The sequence below is a fragment of the Acanthochromis polyacanthus genome, chromosome 22 (assembly GCF_021347895.1).
Source record: "Acanthochromis polyacanthus isolate Apoly-LR-REF ecotype Palm Island chromosome 22, KAUST_Apoly_ChrSc, whole genome shotgun sequence".
In the NCBI taxonomy this organism is placed as follows: domain Eukaryota; kingdom Metazoa; phylum Chordata; class Actinopteri; family Pomacentridae; genus Acanthochromis; species Acanthochromis polyacanthus.
The window spans coordinates 15,467,760-15,488,661 of NC_067134.1; the positions used below are offsets into that span (position 1 = coordinate 15,467,760).

General features: G+C 42.2%; 1 protein-coding gene across 4 annotated transcripts in view; it reads left to right on the forward strand.

Moving 5' to 3' along the window:
* Positions 1-20,902, forward strand: part of LOC110969955 (nck-associated protein 5) — a 154,727-nt gene that overhangs the window by 69,448 nt on the left and 64,377 nt on the right. For all 4 annotated transcript variants that reach the window (XM_051941879.1, XM_051941883.1, XM_051941878.1 and 1 more), the window contains 2 exons: positions 5,527-5,590; positions 19,266-19,399. In XM_051941879.1, the coding sequence (XP_051797839.1) occupies positions 5,527-5,590; positions 19,266-19,399 (198 nt within the window). The remainder of the gene's footprint in view (positions 1-5,526; positions 5,591-19,265; positions 19,400-20,902) is intronic.

Here is a 20,902-nt window from a genome sequence, read left to right on the forward strand (position 1 = left end):
GAATAGAAGCATGTTCTTCAAAGTGTGGATAAGAATCTGTCACTGATTAGTGGTGTCCCTTTTCATAACGACATTATTTGGCCACATGGCAGTCTTAAAAGGCGTGTGTTCTTTGTGTGCTCACAGCAGAACCTCATCACATTTCACCTCGTCAATAATTGATGGTCTGCCGTGGTGAGGTAAGGCTCATTGTGCCTGGCTGGCTGGGCGGTTGGGTGTGTGAGGTGCTGACATGTGGCTCCTGTTTTTCCGCTGCCCTGTGCTGCAGACGGGGTCCGTGGAGGGAGATGGGGGGTCAGGAACCAGCTGTGGGCGAGGCGGTGGGAACAGGAGCAGGTCAGGCTGTTGTTCGGCGTCCGCAGTGGCGCTTTCAGGGTGATTGATTGGACCTGCCTAATGCATTGGGACCAATTGAACGGTCACAGATGTGCAAGCGCCACCCCTCAGAATGCCAGATGAAAGTGTTTACATCAAGGGTTGAGGCTGATTCTGATTCTGACTCAGTATTTCTTGTTTGAAAACAGACTTTGACGATCTGTTGCATTGATTAAACTGGGGGTTACTGATTAGATGCAGGTCTCTAGAGCAGAAAGAGGATGAAAACATGCAGGAATCATCTCATCATGCAAGAAATTAATGTTCAAGGTGTAAAAAAAAAAAATGCATTTTTAGAACACACTCAGTTGTGACTGTTTTCCTGCGAGCCTGGATTGGATGTTATAATTTATCAGACGCCTCAGTAAGCTCATTGTGTCCACGCTGGGCTGGGGTTGACATTTTGGATCGGTGCAGGAGGTTACATAACGCAGCTGCAGGAGGATTAAGGATGGGAATGACCGGTCCGGAGCTGGGACCAAACTGAACGGGATGTGGGCCATGGGGATTGCGTGCGTTTCAGGGCTCTTAACTCAGCAGGAGTGCAGATGCTAATACATAAATGCATGGCAGCTCTGCTCTCATCCAAACATTTATGCATCCCCCCGGCCACTCTGTGTACAGTTGTGGCTCCGAAACGATTGAAATGTTTAGCTGCCTGCAAGCCTCAGTGACAATACTGGAAAGATGGTTTATATTTATGCATCTTTTATGCATCAAGATGTGTGTTTGCGTCAGTATGAGTAACTTCTGCGGGGAGACAAGGCGGTGTTTAATCTGTTAGCATCTTTCTATACAGAAGGGAGATTATATACGCTTAACGATAAGACAGTGTACACTACTGTAAGAGAGAGAGGAAACCAAAACGCAAGAGACGGCACTTTTTTTCCCCTCTTTCATTATATGCTCAACAGCAAACAATGTACAATGGATTAAAGCACCTGTATGGAAGAGGCGTGATAGCAGTGATGAAAACAGAGTTAAACGTTTGCCTCCCACAATGAGCTTCAAAGCACATGGGTCCAACATGTCAGCTCAAGTTGGGCAAACGCTCCCGCCGTGATTGATCCTCCCTCAGCCCTGACAGATCGTGTCTTTGCATGAATCCGCAAAGGAGCCGGCACGTTGTCTCAACGCGAGGAGGGCTTGCACGGCGTCTGAAGGGGAAGGGGAGAACGCAAAGAGGAAACAGGGTTGATCGACTGTGAATGCGACAAAGGCGGGTGTTGTGATCATTCTGTTCTGCGCTGTCTCTCTTATCTCAAAGAGAGCAAAGTAGAGCATTTGATGCGTCGTGAAAAGGAGGGAAGTGATCTCTGAGGTGTGCAGAGCGTGTGTGGGTGGACAGCAGATGGTGTATATAAGGAGGCAGGTGTACAAACTTTTTGTGTGCTCATGCATACCATTTCTGATGCAACATAGTCAACGAAAAGGGGTATCTTCGAATTTAAGGCTCAGTCAGAACATTTAAATTCCAGCCACAAACTCCAATAGAACTGAAGTTAAACTAAACCCTGACCCCTGCTTTTACATTTAGAGTATTATTTGTAATCTAAATACCTTTTGGAAAACTAGTTTCGGACAGAGGATTTGTTTGTGTGCAGATGCCCTTGTGACCGACGTCTTTAGTCATCCGCCTCCTGCTGCATTTTGATGCACAGGAACAACACAATGAACTTTACTGTGGTTGTGGCATTTATGGCTTGTCAGCTGGTTTTGGCTTGCTGCAGTGAGGCACGGCGGGATCCCCCCCTCCTCTGGCGAGGCCTCCTGAGCTATCAGGTGATTCCAGGTCACTGGGAACTGCTGGAGGTCCGTGTCCACGCCGCTCACAATTGGCTGCTGGGACTTACTCAGCCGAGCTTTTCTAATGGGGCTCAAAGAGGAAGGAAAACAGAGTGAATGTATACACGGTCAGCTGTCGGCTTGGGCTTTCATCACATGCTTGGATGTTGAGGACAAACGCATCAAGTGTGAACTATACACAGTATGCGCCACATGTAGAGCTTCATTTCTCAAAACTGTCTGCCATAGTGGAAGTGTTTAGTCCTCCTTTAGCCTTCTGAACCCTAAAATCCACTAGCATGTTATCCTTAAACAAATGACTCAAATTATGCTATTTATTACATGTAGAAACTGTAAAAACAGAGTGTATTGCTGGATTTCATTTTTCTAACAGTTGTTGAGCTGCTAATCTCTGACAGTGACCAAATTGAAGCTTAACATTTTTTCAAAGTCACTTCATTCAGAAATTAGCCCAAATAAACGAAGCGTTTGCATTCATCCAGATTCTGTAAAAGAAAAGAAATTTTTGGCACAACCATGAAGCAATTTGAGATTTCATGGGACTATAATTCAGGGACCTTTCAGCTGAACTGCAGGCTGTGTACACGGAGCAGACAAGAGTCAAGAAACCATTTCTTTCCACATCTGTGGACAACAAAATGTGCAAGTGAGTGTAAGTGGTTATTCCAGGTTTTCAAATTTGGTGTAATTGTAATATGTAGTCACAAAATTTTTTTTTCTATTTATGCCGATTTATGCACAAGTTCTATTCATGGTTGTGCTGTTTCTATATAGGACTTTATATTTTTATATTCCAGTGAAAATTGAGCCCACAGTGGCAAAAATTCTGACAATTCTGAATCAAAAACATATTTCCTTTTATTGCCAAGTAGTTTTCACGTATAAGGATTTTCACTTGGTGTTTTGAAGCATAACCGTAAACACCGAAAAGCAGGGAAAAAAGCAAGTGTTGCATGTCAAATGTAACTCTTGTTTATTTTTGTGTCTTTTAAGAAAAAGACAAGCACTCTGACGGGTTGGAAACTAACCCCAGATTTGCCAAACATTTTGGGAATAAAGGATTTTAGTCTTATTTTGCTTGACGAAGCTGAAACAATGACGACTCCAAAAATGCGACCTCCCTTCTAATCAGCCAGAATCATCTTTAAAATGAGGCATTCAGGGACTGCGTGCCTGTTTTCTGACCCCTTTTAGCTGACAATTAGGAGAGCATGTGTGTTTTAGGGGGAAATGAAAACAGTGCAAGTTATGTGCAAGACCTACTGCGCTATTAGAACATGAATCTACAGCCTTCTAAACAAGATGACTTGAGATAAACTAGCAGCCTTTGGGTTGCTCAGTCTGACTAGTTTACACAGCTGGTAAAAGTTTATCAAGTGAGTGACTCTCAAAATGTCTCGCATTGAAATCAGAATATGTAAACACGTGCATAAACATATTCAGAATGCAGACGCTTGCATTCATGTATGCAAGAATGCCGTTCAGTTATTATACAGTTCCACGCCAACTGGATGCAAATGTCGCCAGTGAGCGTTTTGCACTAGAATACTGTTTTGACTACTGCTTGTGCCAATTACTATAATTATGTTTAACACAGAATGTCAAATTGCTCTATATTTGGCGATGATTTTCTCGGGGCGCAGTTGGCTCATGCTCCATTGCTCCTGGAACATGCCTGTGCATAAGTGGCCTGAAACTTAACCCCTTACAGGGCTGATGCTCAGCCATAACACAGACTGGAGGAATGCCAGGTCAGTCCTGTTTAACAAAACAATAACAGCAGTGAGAAGTTCCAGAGACAGTTTCTTTCTTCTTTTTTTTTCTCAAGGTGGTGTAATGGTGTACAGTATGTGGTAATAGGAAGAGGCACATTGTGCAACTACAACATGTGTGTTAGTCAGCCTCAGGTGAGGAGGATACACATTCATGAATGGCTTCACACGCACACAAGCAACACCTTGCTGAAATCCGCCCACACGCCCAAATTTATGAACTTCTGAGAATGCACACCAAACGCAGTAGGTTCACACACCCAAACGCCTCCGCCAGGGCACCCTGTTTGACGTGGATTCGTCACCAGCGCGCCGTGTTTCACAATGCCAGGCTTTGCCCTAATCAGTCTGGTGCCACTGGAGGGAACGCAGCAGTGGGAGAAATGACTTTCCAGCATTGGTTTGTAGCTCAGACGATGGATTCATCCGTCAGCCATACATCCCCAGCTGTCTCTTAATCACCGGGGGGGTTTTTCCCGACAGGTAAGCCGCTCAGAAAACAATGATGTCTTGTCAAAGGCGGCTGGGAGATGTTAGTCATGCGTTATTTTGGGGTGTTTTGGTGTCTGCATCGCTGAAGAAATGTGAAAAATGTGCAGGTGATTGCGATTACTTGTGGCTGTCTGCTGTACAGACTTCTTTATTGGGTCCCTTGGCCCTGTGTTAGGCAGTTGTGAAGTCCAGACAATACTTTAAACTGCTTTCATTTTCTCCTGTGCCTATTTTCTGTGATAGATTGTAGCGTTTTCTGGGAAAAGCCCTCCCATGGCATGGAATCAAGCCATGTGCCTCTGGTGTCAATACACTTTTGTGGTATTTTTAGAGCATAGTATTTACAGTATTTGACAAAAGAATCAATGGCTTTGGGTTTTGAGTTGATTCACACCACCAGAGGAGGCGTTTTGATCCTTGCCACATTTGTTGTTCTCCCAGAAATATGGATAAAAACACTTGTGGAATAAGCTTCCAGCAAACACATGCAGCCTGGGTTGTCCTGGAGCACTGTTTCAGTTTGTTGTGATGCCTCAGGAGGGACTATAAAACAAGGTTCTTTATTATCCATGCTGGTGTGCCAAGATTTATCCCATTAAAGTCTGGAATGCCCTCACGTGGGAAAACGGATTGGACGTGCACAGTCAATTTCTTTGTTCAGCCTGCGTGTGTGTGTGTTTGTGTGTGACGGGGGTAAGAGTATGAGTGTGTGTTTGCGTGGAAGGGCTGGAGCAAGGATGCCCTGCTTTTTGTTTCCTCTGAGCTATTTTCGTCTGGACAGAACTGCAAGCTCTGTTTTATGAGGTTAGCGGACGACCTCGTCTCCTCTGTATGTGAGCTGATTTGCTGGCAGGCCTGCGTGGTTTGGAGTTTAAAAAGAGAGAAGCGTTGATTTCTTCTATACCGAGTCGATGACAGTGTCTTGTGAATAATCTAAAGTCTGGAAAATAAATGAAATTCAATTGCAAAACACTTATCGCTTGATTTGGTGCAAATGTAGACATTTTTCCAGGACTCATACCTGCCTGACAGTGATCACACATTGACTCCTGTTTATTTTCTCCCCCTCCCTTTTGTTTAGGGAAAAGCTGGCTGTGGCTCGCCTGCAGAGGGAAGTCGCACGGAGCAAGAGCGAAGGAACAATGGTAAAGTACAGTGGAGCTGCTCACCCCTGTAATCTGTGCAAAGCCAGAGAAGCCACAGTGCACTTAGTTGAGTCGCACATGACCGCGCACACGGTCAACCTCTGCCAATCTGCCGGCCAAAGCCAATTTTAAAGGTCTTAACACTTCATCAAAGAGGACAGTTCTGGAGAAATGCGTACACAAGCTGCTATTTTTCAGCTGTAGTACCACATAGCACTAAAACATGAATCAAAAAGTGTTAAATCCAGTGGAATTAACACTAAGATGCAAATATTCAAAGATTCTGAGCACTGTAGCGATTTGACAGCCGGTGTTTGCGGATACTCATTTGCATGTGCTTCTGCTGTCCCAAAGCTTTACTGGGAATCGCTGATGCTGTGAACTTGTGAAACCAAGCAAAAGAGTGAAGGAGGAGGAGATCGACATATGCATGTGGTCATAGGTGCATGTATTCGCCACGGTTTCCATATTTGTCTGCGTGTGCGCTCGGTATGCACGCCAAAGGGAGGTCAGAATGTGAAGAGTTGAACCATGTGATGAAGCGGCGCTCAGCTGATTGCAGCCTCCAAGCAGACGTTCTAACCGCAGGCCCAGCTGTTTGACTGCACCCCAGCGATGTCTCTGATTCTCTTTATGGCAGCAGGCCTAAAGCAACAGCACACAGGGGCTGATACATTTTCGCACTATTGTGAGTGATCCCCTATTGATACCCAGAAGGAGAAATCCGCGTTTATTTTTTCTTCTTGCCTTTCCTCACAGTTGAGGAGGTCAAAGCGCAGGTCTGGATACAGAACAGCACCCCTGAAGCCAGGCAGGGAGTTTAGCATATCGCTTAAGGACACTTCAGCAGATCCTTACAATCACTGAGACCTGAATTTAGTACTAGCAATGTGTGTAACTGTTTTAAAAGAAGAGGCAGCTCTTGTTCTGGGCAATGCTTCATTACACCTCCTAAATGTAGACACCGTGAATATAGGCTTGACTGATTAATTGTTAAAGGAGATAAGTGCAAACACAGATGGGCATTACTGTCCTCTCGTGAACTGTGACTTTAAAAGGAAGCCTGAGTTCCAAACTTTCCTTTGTGACCTCCAAGAGACGCCTTTGTACCGTCATCCCAGGAAGGCATGTGTAACAGAAAGGTTCAGTGCTGATTTCCAAGAAGTGCATGTATGCAATAGTACATGTTGGGTTTGTAGGATGAAACAGGGTCGCCTAACCCTCAGCACAACCTAATCGATTAAATCCTAAACCAATAAACTCAATAGAAAAACTTGGAATAAAATGTGCAAGATTTGGAAAAATGACTTCACAGATTACCAATATTTTACTACCTATATATTTAACCCATTTCTATTTTCTCTCCTGTCTGGTTTATGTAAACACAGCCTGCAGTTCAGCCCAGTTCAAAAAATTTAGAGAATTTTTGTGATGTGACTGCCGGCTGCAGCTGAGTCACTTCTCAGTTGTGCTGAGAAAATCTGAATTTTTTTAGTCTTTCACGGAATTTGGTTAGCACAGATGTTTGTTTTTTTTTAAATGAGACGGGTAGAATAAAATAATTTCTGATGGACTATCACAATTTTAGATTTAGATTTGGTTAATGGAAAGTTACAATATGTCACAGATGAGGAGTTAAAGGACTGTCAGAAATTTGAAAATCTAACAACGTAATTTTGACCTTTTGTTAAAGACCCAGCGAGGAAGATTTTAGCGGAAATGTAGCGTTGCCGAAGCCTCCGCGCGCACTGTCGCAAACCGTCGTACCCACACAGTGTTTTTGCCACAAAGTTAGTCAACTAAACCAGTCACAGTCAAACGAATCCCATAGTCTACTAACCACACATCGCAAGCAACACACACAAAAGACAAAAGAATTGTATCAAACTTACAAAGAGCTAAAGTTACGTACCTGTCTAGGAGAAGCACAGCCAGCTCGGCATCTGTTTTGATTCCTTTTTGCTCCTGGAATTCTCTCCACCTCTGAAATGCCTATCCACGATGAACTTTTCTTTTGCTTCATTGTTGATCTGACAACCTTTTTGCTTGCAGACTTTGCTCCGTTCGCTTCCTTTTGCGCTCCATGTGTGCCGTCTTCTCAACCAACTCTCCGCTCTGCTACTGCTAAAAACGACTAGCTCCGCTCTGCTACGCTCCGTCAGCGCACGTGCACCGTATTTGCTGTAAATCGCTCCGTCTCTCACAGGATATTCTAGACGAGTCGACGACAAATTATTAAAATGCAAATATTTACAAAACCAAAATGATTCATGAATCGAAAATGGGGGCATTAGTATGTGTAAATAACGAAGATTTTTCCACATTAATATGAGACTTTGTTAAGAGGATAAAAATCTTCCTCGTTGGGTCTTTAAAGGTAACTAATTAAAGCAGCGGGTTTTGGAGCTAAGAGGCTTAAGGTCACTTTAACACCCATAGTTTAGTTAATTGAGGAAAAAACATACACTGCAGATTGAGCCAATTAGCTGGACTGAGAGATGAGCCATCCATCCATCCATCCATTCAGATCATGAAACAGATTGTTGTGGCTCATAAGACAGTGATCTGTTTAAGTCAAGACTGCAGCGTTGACATTAAAAATGACAGAAAACTACAAACAGGAGACTAGCTGCCAAGCGTGATGAATGAGGAACTGTCAAAAACAATAATGCAAGCTCAAAATATTTGTGATTTTGTAGAAGGATGGTAATTTAATGTCTTTTTACATTCTGAATTCATACAAAGTCCTGCAACTATCATTACACTACCCTGTGGTTGCTCCACTTTATGCTTCAAACACACCGTATTTGGAGTCACTCAATAAATGCTTGTATGAGTTTTTGAACCGCAGAAATACCCTTACATGTGTAGCATACAGAATATCCATTTCCACTCATTCTGTGGAAAAACTTGCATCTCTTTCTTCCCTTTTCTTCTGCCTGTGTGCACATAATATGATTCCACACCTCAAAGCGACACCTCTGTGTGTCAGCACCTCCTTCTGTGACACTAACCCAGCATCCTCTGACCTCAGCGCAGCCCAAGAAAAACGCATCGTTCTCCATGCTGTGAGACTCGACTGAAGGCCGGGCTCTCAGACTCCACACGAGTGGATGACATGCTAATTATTACTTTAGAGGGCTGTGTGAATCGCTGTCCGCGCATGCACAGGGTTGAGCGAGGGATGAGTTATCTATGCCAGACAGGAGGAGGGTGAAGAGGGGGGATGGAGGAAGAAAAAAAAGGAGGAGGGGGGGATATCACTAAGCTCCATTTGAAATTGGGATTATCCTCATTGGACTCCCCTTGCTCTCTCTCTCTCTCTCTCTCTCTCTCTCTCTCTCTCTCTCTCTCTCTCTCTCTCTCTCTCTCTCTCTCTGCCATTCCTGGGAGGCTTCGGAGCTCAGGCACAGTTTCTCAATAGAAATGAAAGACACTGCTGCATCAAGGAGATAATTGTCAAAGTGCTGCCGGTGTGAAGTGGAAACTGCTAACCAGCCACTGCCTGTGCCCAGGCGTAGACCCCCACAACCCGACGCCCACTTCCATGCCCACTTGCTTTCCCAACCCCCATCTTGGCCTGCCAAGCGGCTAACCCAGAGAGACAGATTAAAGCGCGCAGACTTTTGAAGTGGCGTTACCCCTCCTCTGTATCTGATGCCTCTGTTTAACAGCTTCTCCTTTCTGCCTTGGTTGCCTCTCTCGCTACATCCATTAGTGTCTTCTGTGTAACGTGATCACAGAAACAGCGGTGCCACCCATTGCACTCCTCTGCTGCTTGTTTCTGCTGAGCAGCTCCGCAGGGACGTGTAATGCAGTGCCATTACCACTGCATTGTTCAAGAGAAGCATGCAGTTTTTTGACTGTGCAAAAAGACACTACATCGCAATTGTCAGCCTCAGGTCTTGTTACGCAGCCATCAGTGTAAATGAAGCAGTGTTAGTTTGCTGAGGAGTCTGTGCTTTAATTGGGTGTCTTGTTGTGAAACATGATGGCTACTGGCAACGCACAAGTATAACACCGCTGTTATGGATCATTTAGGAGAATCGCATGAGCTCCAAAGCATTATCTGTCACATTTTTACTCACTGTGGACTCATTTTTCACTGCAGCATACAGTCCTGCACCTCTATGGAAACAGCACAACTATGGCTAGAAGTGGAGAGAACTCAAAAAGGTCTTTTGTGCAAATTGATAAAGTTAATAGCCCATACATTTATAAAATAAAAGCAGAAAGTTGAATTTTCTTGATTATTTATTTTACAATTTTTTTTTAAATGGATTTTTTTCCACTTTTTATTAATTTTGTTCTTAACACTGTAAAGAAACTAGTGGCTAATCTACACACTGTGGATATTTTGCTACTTGGATTACTTTTCTCCTGCCAGCTCTGTATAAATAGTGTGCAGTTCAGTTTAGTTCGGGTGACAGCTATTGTTTGAAGCTAAGTAACTAATAACTTCCTGTATGCACTAAAGAGCACAGAATTATGATCCCCCCCCCCCCCCCCCCCCCCCCAGAATCTAATTGGGAGCTTGGTTTTTGGCTAATTTCTAAATGATACAGCAATACTCCGCCAAAGCTGCTCAGTCATATGATTTCTGACGGATCAAATCTTGAAAAAAATCCTGATCCACAACAGTCGATTTGGAGCAGGATCGCAATCATGTGATCGTCAGCAGGCAGCTGATGTTTTGTTCACTTGTCATAATTGCAGTGCGGATGTGCCGCTATCTTGCAACGATACAGAAATGTTTAACAAATCCGTGGCGCCAGATTATAAGTCGCATCACTGACAAAATCTAATCGGGCGGTCCTTGTGTCACTTCTGACCTTCCCTGAAAATTTCATCCAAATCTGTTTGTCCGTTTTTGAGTAATGTTGCACACAGACAGAAGAACAGACAGACCAACCAACACCAATCATCATATAACTCTGCCACATTCCTTGGCGGAGTAATAAAGTGACTTTAATGCAATATCCAGATATAAATCAATTTTTCTAACTGAACCCAACAGCACAGATGAGTATTTCCATCAGGAAGGTTAAAATCCCGATTCTTGCTGTTTTTACAACTTCTCTCTCTGATTAAAGGTCTAATTTGGATGATTTTTCAAGGACAGCATGCCTTTCTAACCCACTAGTGGGTTTTGGGGTTCAGAGGGTTAAATCATTTGCTGGCCAATCTGTAATTAGGCTTCGGGTATGAATCGCAGCCACTGCAGTGTTCCACCACAAATATGGCCACACAAGATGCATTTGTTATCGCTCTGAAGTGATATGGTCTCACAACCACCAGATCTGTCCGTCTTAGGCTGCTGTTTGTTTCTTAAACTGTGTATTAGGGTTTGGACGTGGTGCTTTTGGCCTGCTCTGCTGAGCGCGATCTCGAAAACTCCTACAAGAAAAACAGTGGAGTTCCCTTTAGGTGTTTGATAGAGCACAGGTCACGGTTTCTTCTGCGAGGGCCTCGGCCTCTTTCCAACAAGCCTGCCCTGTCTTCCTCGAGTCAAACCGCTCATTCACAGCCTCGTCGCTGCTGTAGGTTTTCTCTGGAATTCTTCACACCCTCAAACCCAGAGGCGTGGTACAGGGCAGGGCTGCTCTGTCTCCCACTCATTTGATGCTACTCTGAAGTGCATTCTAAGTCCATCAGGAGCAGGATGCCGGGTTTCCTGTCAAGGAGAAAACAGAAGTCCACATGTTGGATCGCAAATGCAGCTGCCTGCTTTGCTGAGGGGGCTGGGCTCTCCATTAAAAGGGTATTTAAGACTGTTGGGTAAGATTAGGAGCGGTGGAAACGGCTGTCTAAACATGTGAAAAAAACCGGCCCGGCCTTGAGAGAAACTAGCTTTATTTTGCTTTGGGTTTTGTGGATGCTCTGTAATACCTAAGCTTAAAGATACATGATCCTCACACATACAGTAGAACCGCATATTTCCCGATGCTTTGGTTTGATTGCTGCGTTTGATTCATTCATGCTCGAATGAGACATACATGTGGTCGATAAAGGAAATTTTCGCCTCAACTCTGCTTAATTGTGCAATTCGCTCATTTTAAAATCAGATTTCTCCGGAGCGTTTCATGTAGAAAATGAAGTTAAGATAAGAAGGGAGCCGTCGCATTTGTGAATATAAAGTGGGAACGGGTGGCACAGAATGGTGAAATATGCCCCGAAAACAAGATAGGAATCAGCTATTTCTGTGCATAAAAACAGATTTCTCATGTGCTGCAGCCTTCAAGACAGTTTTGATCAAGTACAATTTGCTTTGATATTCTCAGAATGCCCTTCTCAACAAGCCATTTGGCCTTTAGTTGTGGACTGAGGGGATTATACTTAACGTGTCCCTCCTTTAGGTTTCGTTTCATGAATTTAGTGAAGCTACAATGAACTGAGGCAATATATAGAGGAATTCTGTATGTACTGGTACACAAAACACTTCAACATTTGTGGATAATGCAAGTTTTAATCTGTATTGTTGTTCTTGGATGATCAATCAGAGGAAAATGATCACTTAATTGTTGCGATCCTTAAAAAAGAGAGAAATAATCAACATTCTAACATTCTTACCGACATGTTCTCAATACTCACATTTTACATTTACACCATAAAACTATTCTAACTCCAACAACTTAAAAACAGCTGTACTAAAATATCACGAACAAATGTACGCATGTATGTTCACCAGACACAAAAACGCATGTGGCGGCTAACGTGCTACACTTGCTAGCGACCGAGGCTCTGTTCGCACGCCGGTTCAATTTCACTCGACAAAACTGGCATTTAATTTATTCAGAATACAGTAAAAACACATTCTTGATATCCTAAACATGTTGGCAATGTGTCACGAAAACACTTTTGTCATGAACCTTACCAATCCGGAAAAAGGGCGAGATCTTTTTCCACGTCACTGTTGGTCACAGCTGAGTCATTGATGGCGTCACAGTTGCACGTAGGAATGTAGAATGTGAAGAAGTGATTTTTTTCTGAGGTATTTTGCCTTGACTGAATAGATGAAATGCAGGGAAAGACTTGCAGTATAGGCCAAGCCAGGTGGGAATCAAACTGGGAGCTCAGCATTGACATGAAGTGTTGCACACTAAACTCAAGCCTTGGGTTTTCCCCCATTAATAAAGCTTTAATGACTTCATATTCAAAGATTTCAATGCACAGTGTTTAGATATTATCACAGAATCAAATTGCCATACTAATTAAGATTGTTTAAACAACTGGCTGTTCTCTTCAACTGGGTCAGATTTTACAAGCACTATCCTGGCTTGCTGCGCAACATAGAAATCAAAGGTAACTGTGCAAACTGAGCCAAAGCTTTTCTAAGCAACGACGCCGCACAGATTGGCAGTATTTAAAAGCGCAGCTCCACCGTAATTTAATTATCTGGTGGTAATTAGATCCAGGTATGATGATTTATCTGACAGTGATTTATTAATGTTTAAAGCACACATCTTTTGTAGTGTGCTTTCAGCAGATAAAAGAAGGTCTTTTTAAGGGGGCTCCCAGAAAGGCTTCGGCGCTCCTTGTGGAGCTCCAGCGCTGAGGGACCTTCATAGTGTTTCTGACAGCTGTTTGGAGGATGTGTGACAGCGTGGAGGTTTTGGGGGGGGACTCAGGTGCTGTCTCTGCAGATTGGCCTTATCAGGCAGGGACAGGGGCCAGGGCCGAGATGGGGTCTCCCCCAGCGCTCAGCACATTCACCCGGGTGACGAGCGCTGACAGCCAGGCCCAAATCGCATCTCCACACCGTCCTTTTTTCACGCACTCTCCATGTGTGTGTGACTGACTGACTCGTGGTGCGTGGGTGTTGTGGAGGGGGGCTCCCTTGGCAATGATAAATGGGCCACTCATATGATTTAGCATATTCCTGGGGTGTGTGTATTATTTGCTATAGTGCCCGTGGCTGTCTGAGAGAGAAGTGCTACTCTCTAACGGAGTGGCTCTCCATGATAATTGAATTGATGGAGCCCTAGGGGACACAACATACTGATTTTTTTTTTTTTCGTGAATAAAACACTGTAGACTCCACGTTAGTTCACATACACTACCATTCAATAGTTTGGGGTCACTAAGAAATGTCATTCTTGAAAGTAAAGCTACTTTTTTTCAGTGAAGACAACATTAAATGAATCAGAAATGTGGTAAATGACTATTCTAGCTAGAAACAGCTGATTTTTAATAGAATATCTACATAGAGGGACATTTCCAGCAACCGTCACTCCTGTGTTGTAATGCTACATTATGTTAGCTAATTGTGTTAAAAGGCTAGTTGATTATTAGAAAACCTTTGTGCAATTATGTTAGCACATGAATAAAAGTGTGAGTTCTCATGGAAAACATGAAATTGTCTGGGAAACTTTTGAACAGGAGTGTATGTTGCTCTAAATATTAAATTGTTCCTTTGTGAGGTGCCAAACAACGAAGATCCCAATTGCAAATGAAGCTCCTTTTGATTGACATTTAATTAAGCAGTTTCTTTCTTTCATCTTTCAAACAGAAATGCCACTCTTTTGCGCGCTTTTGTCTTTGCGGAAACACCTGATTTGTCTTTACCACAGCGAGCCCGACCTGGCATTTCGAATACACCGTGTGCGCCAGCGTGGAGGCCAAATCCTCCCCGTGTTACACTTTCATTTGAATTCAGTCTTGCTGACGAGCGCGCACAAACAGCCTCGCAGCATGTTTTATTTATGAATGAGGAAACCTGCGCGGTGCATTGTGTCCCTGATGTTTGCTTTTGCAGCGAGCCACGGATCTGCTCCCGGCCCCTTTGATTAGGCAAAGAGCTCCAACTGAGGGCGGTTTCTGTGTAATGAAGAGATTATAGAGCCCCCCGAACTGTACCCCAAACCCTGCATGAACACATACAGTCGCAGATGTACATCCTGCACAATCAGACGCACTGCACACATGCACTTAACCTGATCACACCGCACTGCAGCCTTTCCTTTTATGGGAGACGGGCACAACAAGCAGAGGCAGAGGTCTCTAATTAATTTAGAGTCCTTAGTGCATCTTGGACGGTATCAGGGGGGTTCAAGTCTTCTAGTAATTCAACTCGGACGAATACTATTACCATCTAATGCTGTCCAATTACAGAGCCAAGCTTCATTGTGGGCTCCAGAGCAGCTAATAGAATTTCAGTGGTGCTGTACATCCCTGTGTATGTTACAATATAACACACATAAATTAGATGTTTGCTGCTTCTTTTATCCCAGATTTTTCATTTATGTCGGTACATTTAGTGTCGTGAATCGATACCATCTCGCAGTCCATTCACTCTCAAGGAAGAAGCCTGGTGATACATTTGGTCATATCTAGATGGATACATGTTTTATCAACCAGGAAATGAAACCAGCCTTGACTGCAGCAGAGGTCACATTTAATCCTGAAAGACCCAATCCGGGCTGGTTTCAGATATATGGCCGGTATAAAACCCTGCCTGGGCCATTTTATAGATTACTTGGTCTATTCCATTTGACATTGCTTTTTTCGAAGCACTGTATTGTTTGATAGAGGCGGCTTTGGTGGAGCTTTTGTTGTTTTATTTCAGGAACATGTTGCCCTCTACAGGACAAACCTGGCCATACAGCTCATCCAGGCCGTGACAAGACAGTTAAGTCGGAGGATTATCTCCTCAGAAGTGGTTGGATAAAGAAAACAAATGTTCTCATAGAAAGTTGCCGAGCATGTTTTTGTCTCCGTCACGTCCCATGTCAATGTTGACTTTAAGATGTCTTCCCATGGCATTTCTAAAGGCGTGTTCGTCTTTGTAGCTGCAGCTCAGGCGTGTTAAAGAATATGCTTTCAATTAGCACACTCCTCGCCACAGAAATAAGTAAAAGAAAGTTGCTGTAGACAATAAACATTTCAACTGGGAAAAAAGAACTGTAATGTATTGCAGGGGATTTCTGGCCACATAAAGATATGGTAATGTTTGATTTAATGGCCTCGTTAAATTGCCGAAATTATATATTGAACAAAAGCAATAGAGGGCTTTTACTACAATGTAGACTATAAATCCTGTGTTGTTATTGAGGTTGTTGGCAACACTCTGTCAGCAGACACACAGTGGTCGGTGGTTTATGCCTGGGGCGTTCGTTGGACCATGTGGGCAACAAAAATCAGGACCAAAGCTACTGTGCTTATATTTTGTGCGTGTTCGAAAATCCAGGCCAACGTGCGGAACAATACTCTGCGCTTTAATGCATGCGGTGGTACAAATAAAAAAAGGCCTTTGTGCTTATTTGCATTGAGCTGAAATTCAGCTAAAGTGTTCAGTGCTGGAGGCTGCAGTTTTATGCCGTTATTGTTATTCTTTTGGATATCATTAAAACATTTCCATCCTTTTTGGTTTTCTTTTCTCATTTTGCCATATTGTGCTTCCAACATAAAGGTATAAAAATAAGAAGATAAAAAATATTTTACATGTTGCATGACCCATTTTCCTTAAAGAAAGAAGCCAGAAAATCGGTTGGTTTTGTCCAAATATATAGGTCCAGCTCTTGGCAGGGGGATGTGCTACTTTATGCCTCTGTATGACTGGATTTACTGCAGCCATTACTCCTGACAGGGGGAGCCTCCCCGTTGTGTAAAGAGCCGCTCCACATAGTAGCCATGAATTTACGGCCGCAGTGAAGACTAGAACTGGTTTTAATGGTGACTTGGGTTTAATATTCTCTCTGCTTTTGTGACCGAATTCCAGCCAAGTAGCAATGCAGTGAAATACGGCTGTTTATTGGTAGAATTCAAGACAGTGTGGTCAGAGTAAGGGCAGTTGTTTTCGAAGCTGTTCGGTAATTTGCAGGCATACTTTCCAGTTGTTTTGACATTTTTCTTTGCAATTTGGTTTTATGGTGCAGCTTTAAATCACGGTTGAACATGTTGATGATAGGCTAAGCATAAAGACAAACCCCATTTTGAGGATGTTTCTTCTAAATTCCAAGCAAAGGAGGAGGTTTTTTTGATCTGACTACATTGCCCAGCCAGTGTTTTGTATTATTTTACACCACTAGATGTCCCCGTAATGCCGGTCTGTAAGGAAGAAATCTCTGGAGTTGACGCGGAGTAATGATAGACCGCTTAGGATGGAGAGGAAGACTTTCAGATGAGGTTTAGAGTGAGAAAAAGGATATTATTTCTGACTGACTGCTGAATAGAAATCTCTCGACAGGCAGTGTGACATGTATTTACTCATCCTTCAAGCAGATGATCAAGGACTGACGGGATCATGGTTATCTGAATTCACAGCCAGAGAATGAAGAATTTGATTATTACAAACGCATAAGTCCTTCAATGCTTAATTGGTTTTTGGAGGAAAACAATTAGCGACAAGGTTCAGCTCAAAGTCAGATCTTTTATTTGGTTAGTTTGTGTTTATTCTGACAGAATACAAGAAATATGTTGTTGCACCGACAGTTAATTTATTTGGGAGTCAGAACAAAATATTTCGGCTGAATTTAGAGAATTTCAAATGTTTTCACAACTGGAAATATTTAGTGACACCCACAACCATGATGTTTGGTGAGACAACAGACAAAATCATTTCCAGCAGAGTCAAATGATGAATTGGTAATTACTGGTTCTTTAAAATGAAAAAGTGCAGACTTTCAAATTTGGGCAGTATTGGGGTCCCAGGGGTTGTATACAGTGTGTATAGATTTTGGGGGTTGAAAAGTTTGGGATCACTTATAAATGTCCTTATTTTTGAAAGAAAATCTTTTTTTTTTTTTTTTTTTTTTTTCAATGAAGATAACATCAAATTAATCAGAAATACAGTCTGGACACTGTTATTGTGGGAAATGACTGTTCTGGCTAGAAATGGTTGATTTTTAATGGAGTATCTCCATAGGGGTACAGAGGAACATTTCCAGCAAGCATCATTCCTGTCTTCTAATGCTACATTGTGTTAGCTAATGGTGCTGAAAGACTAATTGATGATTAGAAAACTCATGTAATTATGTTTGCACATGAACAAAAGTGTGAGCTTTCTTGGAAAAACATGAAATTGTCTCGGTGACCCCCAAACGTCTGAACTTCATACTAAAAATGCAATTTTTGGTGGATATATATATACATTTACCACACATCAAATTCAACCAAAGACTGCATTCATGGAAGGAAGCATGGTTGCATCTGTCTCTATGCACTGACAGGAACCTTCTGGAGCTCCAACTGTTTGAAAATGTTGCACTTTTTTTCCATTTTCAAGCGCCAGTAATTAAATATTTGGCCTCTGCTTTAGCCATTTAATCATTTGGATTAGCTGGAAAGAATTTTGGCTGTGTCCTCGCCAAATTTAATGACTCTGTGAGGGGATATTTAACCCCTCCAGTGGCTTCCTAGGTAAGCGGTTTTGTTGAGGGTGAAAGTACTCCAATTCCCAGGTCTGGAAGCATATGAAATTCTGAAATTGTTGGTTTTGTGTCCCAAGTTACAAATACGTAAACTCTGAGCAAATTCTGATGAGCTGGTTCACAAATAAAGGCAATCTTGTATTTTTTGCCTACATTTTTGTTCAAATTTTGACAGATGCTTGATGACTTAAACACAGAAAGGAGCCAAAAGCCTTGTCATATTATCAGCAGCAGTGGATGCAAGACTAACTAAGAGAATGATCCTCACTTCGCTCCTCTGCAACTTTGTCAAAATACAGAAAACCAATCTGCGATGGCAATCGTACAAGGCGGACTGTGCCGGCACTGTCTTTGAAGTCTGAGGCATGGAAGGTTCTCTCTTTTGGGATCCAATGGCTGAGGAATAAGAAAGCGAAGAATCCAATTAAAAGAAGAGCTTTCATTTTGGAATTGTCTCTGGAGGAAAGCAAGAGAAAAGACTGGCTATTTGATCCACAGAGACCTTATACACTGTGGAAAAGATTCTCAATGGATAGAAAGGGTTGGCTCACACCAAGCAAAGCCTCGTACGAAAAAAAAAATCCATTCATTGTTGTGAAAAGGCTCTACCTCCATGATGGTGATGCCACGTCTTCCACCTGCCTTTTAGTTATCGACTCCTGAACTCAATCAGTAGTTGAGCCATCTTTATTTTGCAGTTATAAAGCAAAAACATGCAAGAATAGAGTGTGATGAATGTGTAGATTGACAGAACAGGGTCTGCTTTGGTGATAGATTTGCAGTGCATTGTATTTTCTGGTCGATGGACCTGCAAATAAAAGAAGAGAAAGATTGAAGCACAGGAGACCAGGCTCGGAGATCTCATTTGACATTTACCGTGAACTTTCTGTCTTAGAGACAGAAGGAAGGCGAGGTTCATTAGGAACATTTCAAAGTAACAACAAACTACTAGAAGCGATGTCCATCTGGCTGCCTAAATGTCATCATGCTCTTATTTTCTTTTTGTCTCTTACACCTAAGATATTAGAAAAAATGGCACGGCCTGGATGTTTTTATTAAAACCAAACAAACTTTGAAACTGTCATCACAGCTTCACATATGTCTTTCTAATCACCGCCTGTGCTCACTTACCCTTCAACTACACATGGGAGAGATCACGCAAAAACGGCAACCTTGAAGCTGTCAGGGATTCCGAGATTTACACCCAGGGACAGTACACATGGCGTATGACTTGAGGATGACCTTTTTAGCCTTTAGGCTGCTGAGAGTTAACCGTTAACCTTTCATCTATTTCTGTTTGCCAACAGCGAGAAAAGCTGATCCACGAGCTAGAGGAAGAGCGACGCCTGCGACTGGAGAGCGAGAAGCGTCTCCGGGAAGTGACCGAGGAGTCGGAGCTGGGACGGGCGCAGATGGTTTCACTGCAGCAGCAATTCTCCAGGTAAAACAGGCCTGAAAACCAAGAGTGAGTTTGATATTATAGAACAGTCACTGTTGGATGCCAAATTCTTGTCAAAATGAAAACAAGTAACAGACTTGCTGCTAAGTTGCTACTCGGCAAACCTGTGTAGGAGATATAGAAAGTGATGTTTCTGGTACAAATGTCACAGAACTGTTCTAGAATCTTACAAAAGCTGAGGTTCAGAGTCCCCACCCAATATCTGTAACTGTTTAGATTTTATTACTGTGTCTAGCAGCTGTTATTGAGTATAGAAAATTAATAGATGTATCCGCGCCACTGTAAGAGGATCTTCTGAGTTATAAAAAAGGTTTTAAAGATGCGCCTTCACATGTTCCTGACTTGTCTCCTGACACAAAAATGAGTACTTCACAAGTCATCTGCAAGAATTTGTAAGCACTGGAGTGACTGGTGGTGGTTTGCTTTATTTAGCCTCCTTCACATTTCTTTATGTGGTGCTTTTAAAAGTCAAAGCGTCTGCGTCAAGAGCAGTAATTAATGTTTCATTTGAGTCATGGGAAAGCTATGGTTGGCTATTTAAATCAGTTTTATTTGGAGTACATAGCTCAAAAATGACAAGTATGTCTTTTAAATCTGATAAAGGGTTCAAGTTGAAGTTTTTTTTTTTAATTAATATGCCTTTTGACTTAGTGCCTTAGATTTTTAAACCTTTGATTGCAGTCATTGTGGTAAGATGCACTCAACACTTTTCAGTCTTTCGAGAAGTTTTTCACAATTTGTACAACATAAAACGGCTCTTAGGTAATACGCTGTAAGAAAGTAGGAAATTGTACTGAATTCTATTTTATATTTTGCAGAATTTTCTGCATTTTTGAATACAGCACTCTAAAATATGTACACATCCAATGTAAAATAGCATAAAAAAACTGCAATTACAAATGTGCATTTTATAAAAATTTGGCCTTGTTTTTATAAGACAAAAATGTTATATCCAATTATTGTTGTTGTTAATATTATCATTATTATAGATTTTACATTGTTTTTACACATGTAGGTATCTTTCATTAAACACTAGAGTCCAAAAACGCCTCGCATGATTTCCTGTAACATTAAGGCTAGAAAATGTACTTTAATTTTGGAATATTAATGTATTTTTACAAGATGATTTATTTCTGCAGTACTTTTTTTGGTACCCGAGCTGTTGGAATACTACTTTTTTTTTTTTTTTTTTTTTTACAGTGCAGCAAGCAATTGAATGGTTGTCAGTTTTGATACATAAACAGTGTAAATAAGAAATCTTATGCACAGAAAAAGCCAGATTTGACAATGAAATCATGACAAAAAACATAAGTTTTGGTCGCATTAGCTACACTAAAGTAATGGGAATCTGCAATTCAATCTGAAGACACCAAAATAGATCTAACAAATCCACTTCTACGTTGTCTTTTGAACTGGCAACAACCACTAAATTAAAAAAGGACATATAAGGATACATTGGAATGTGTGGCAACCACGAACAGTCGA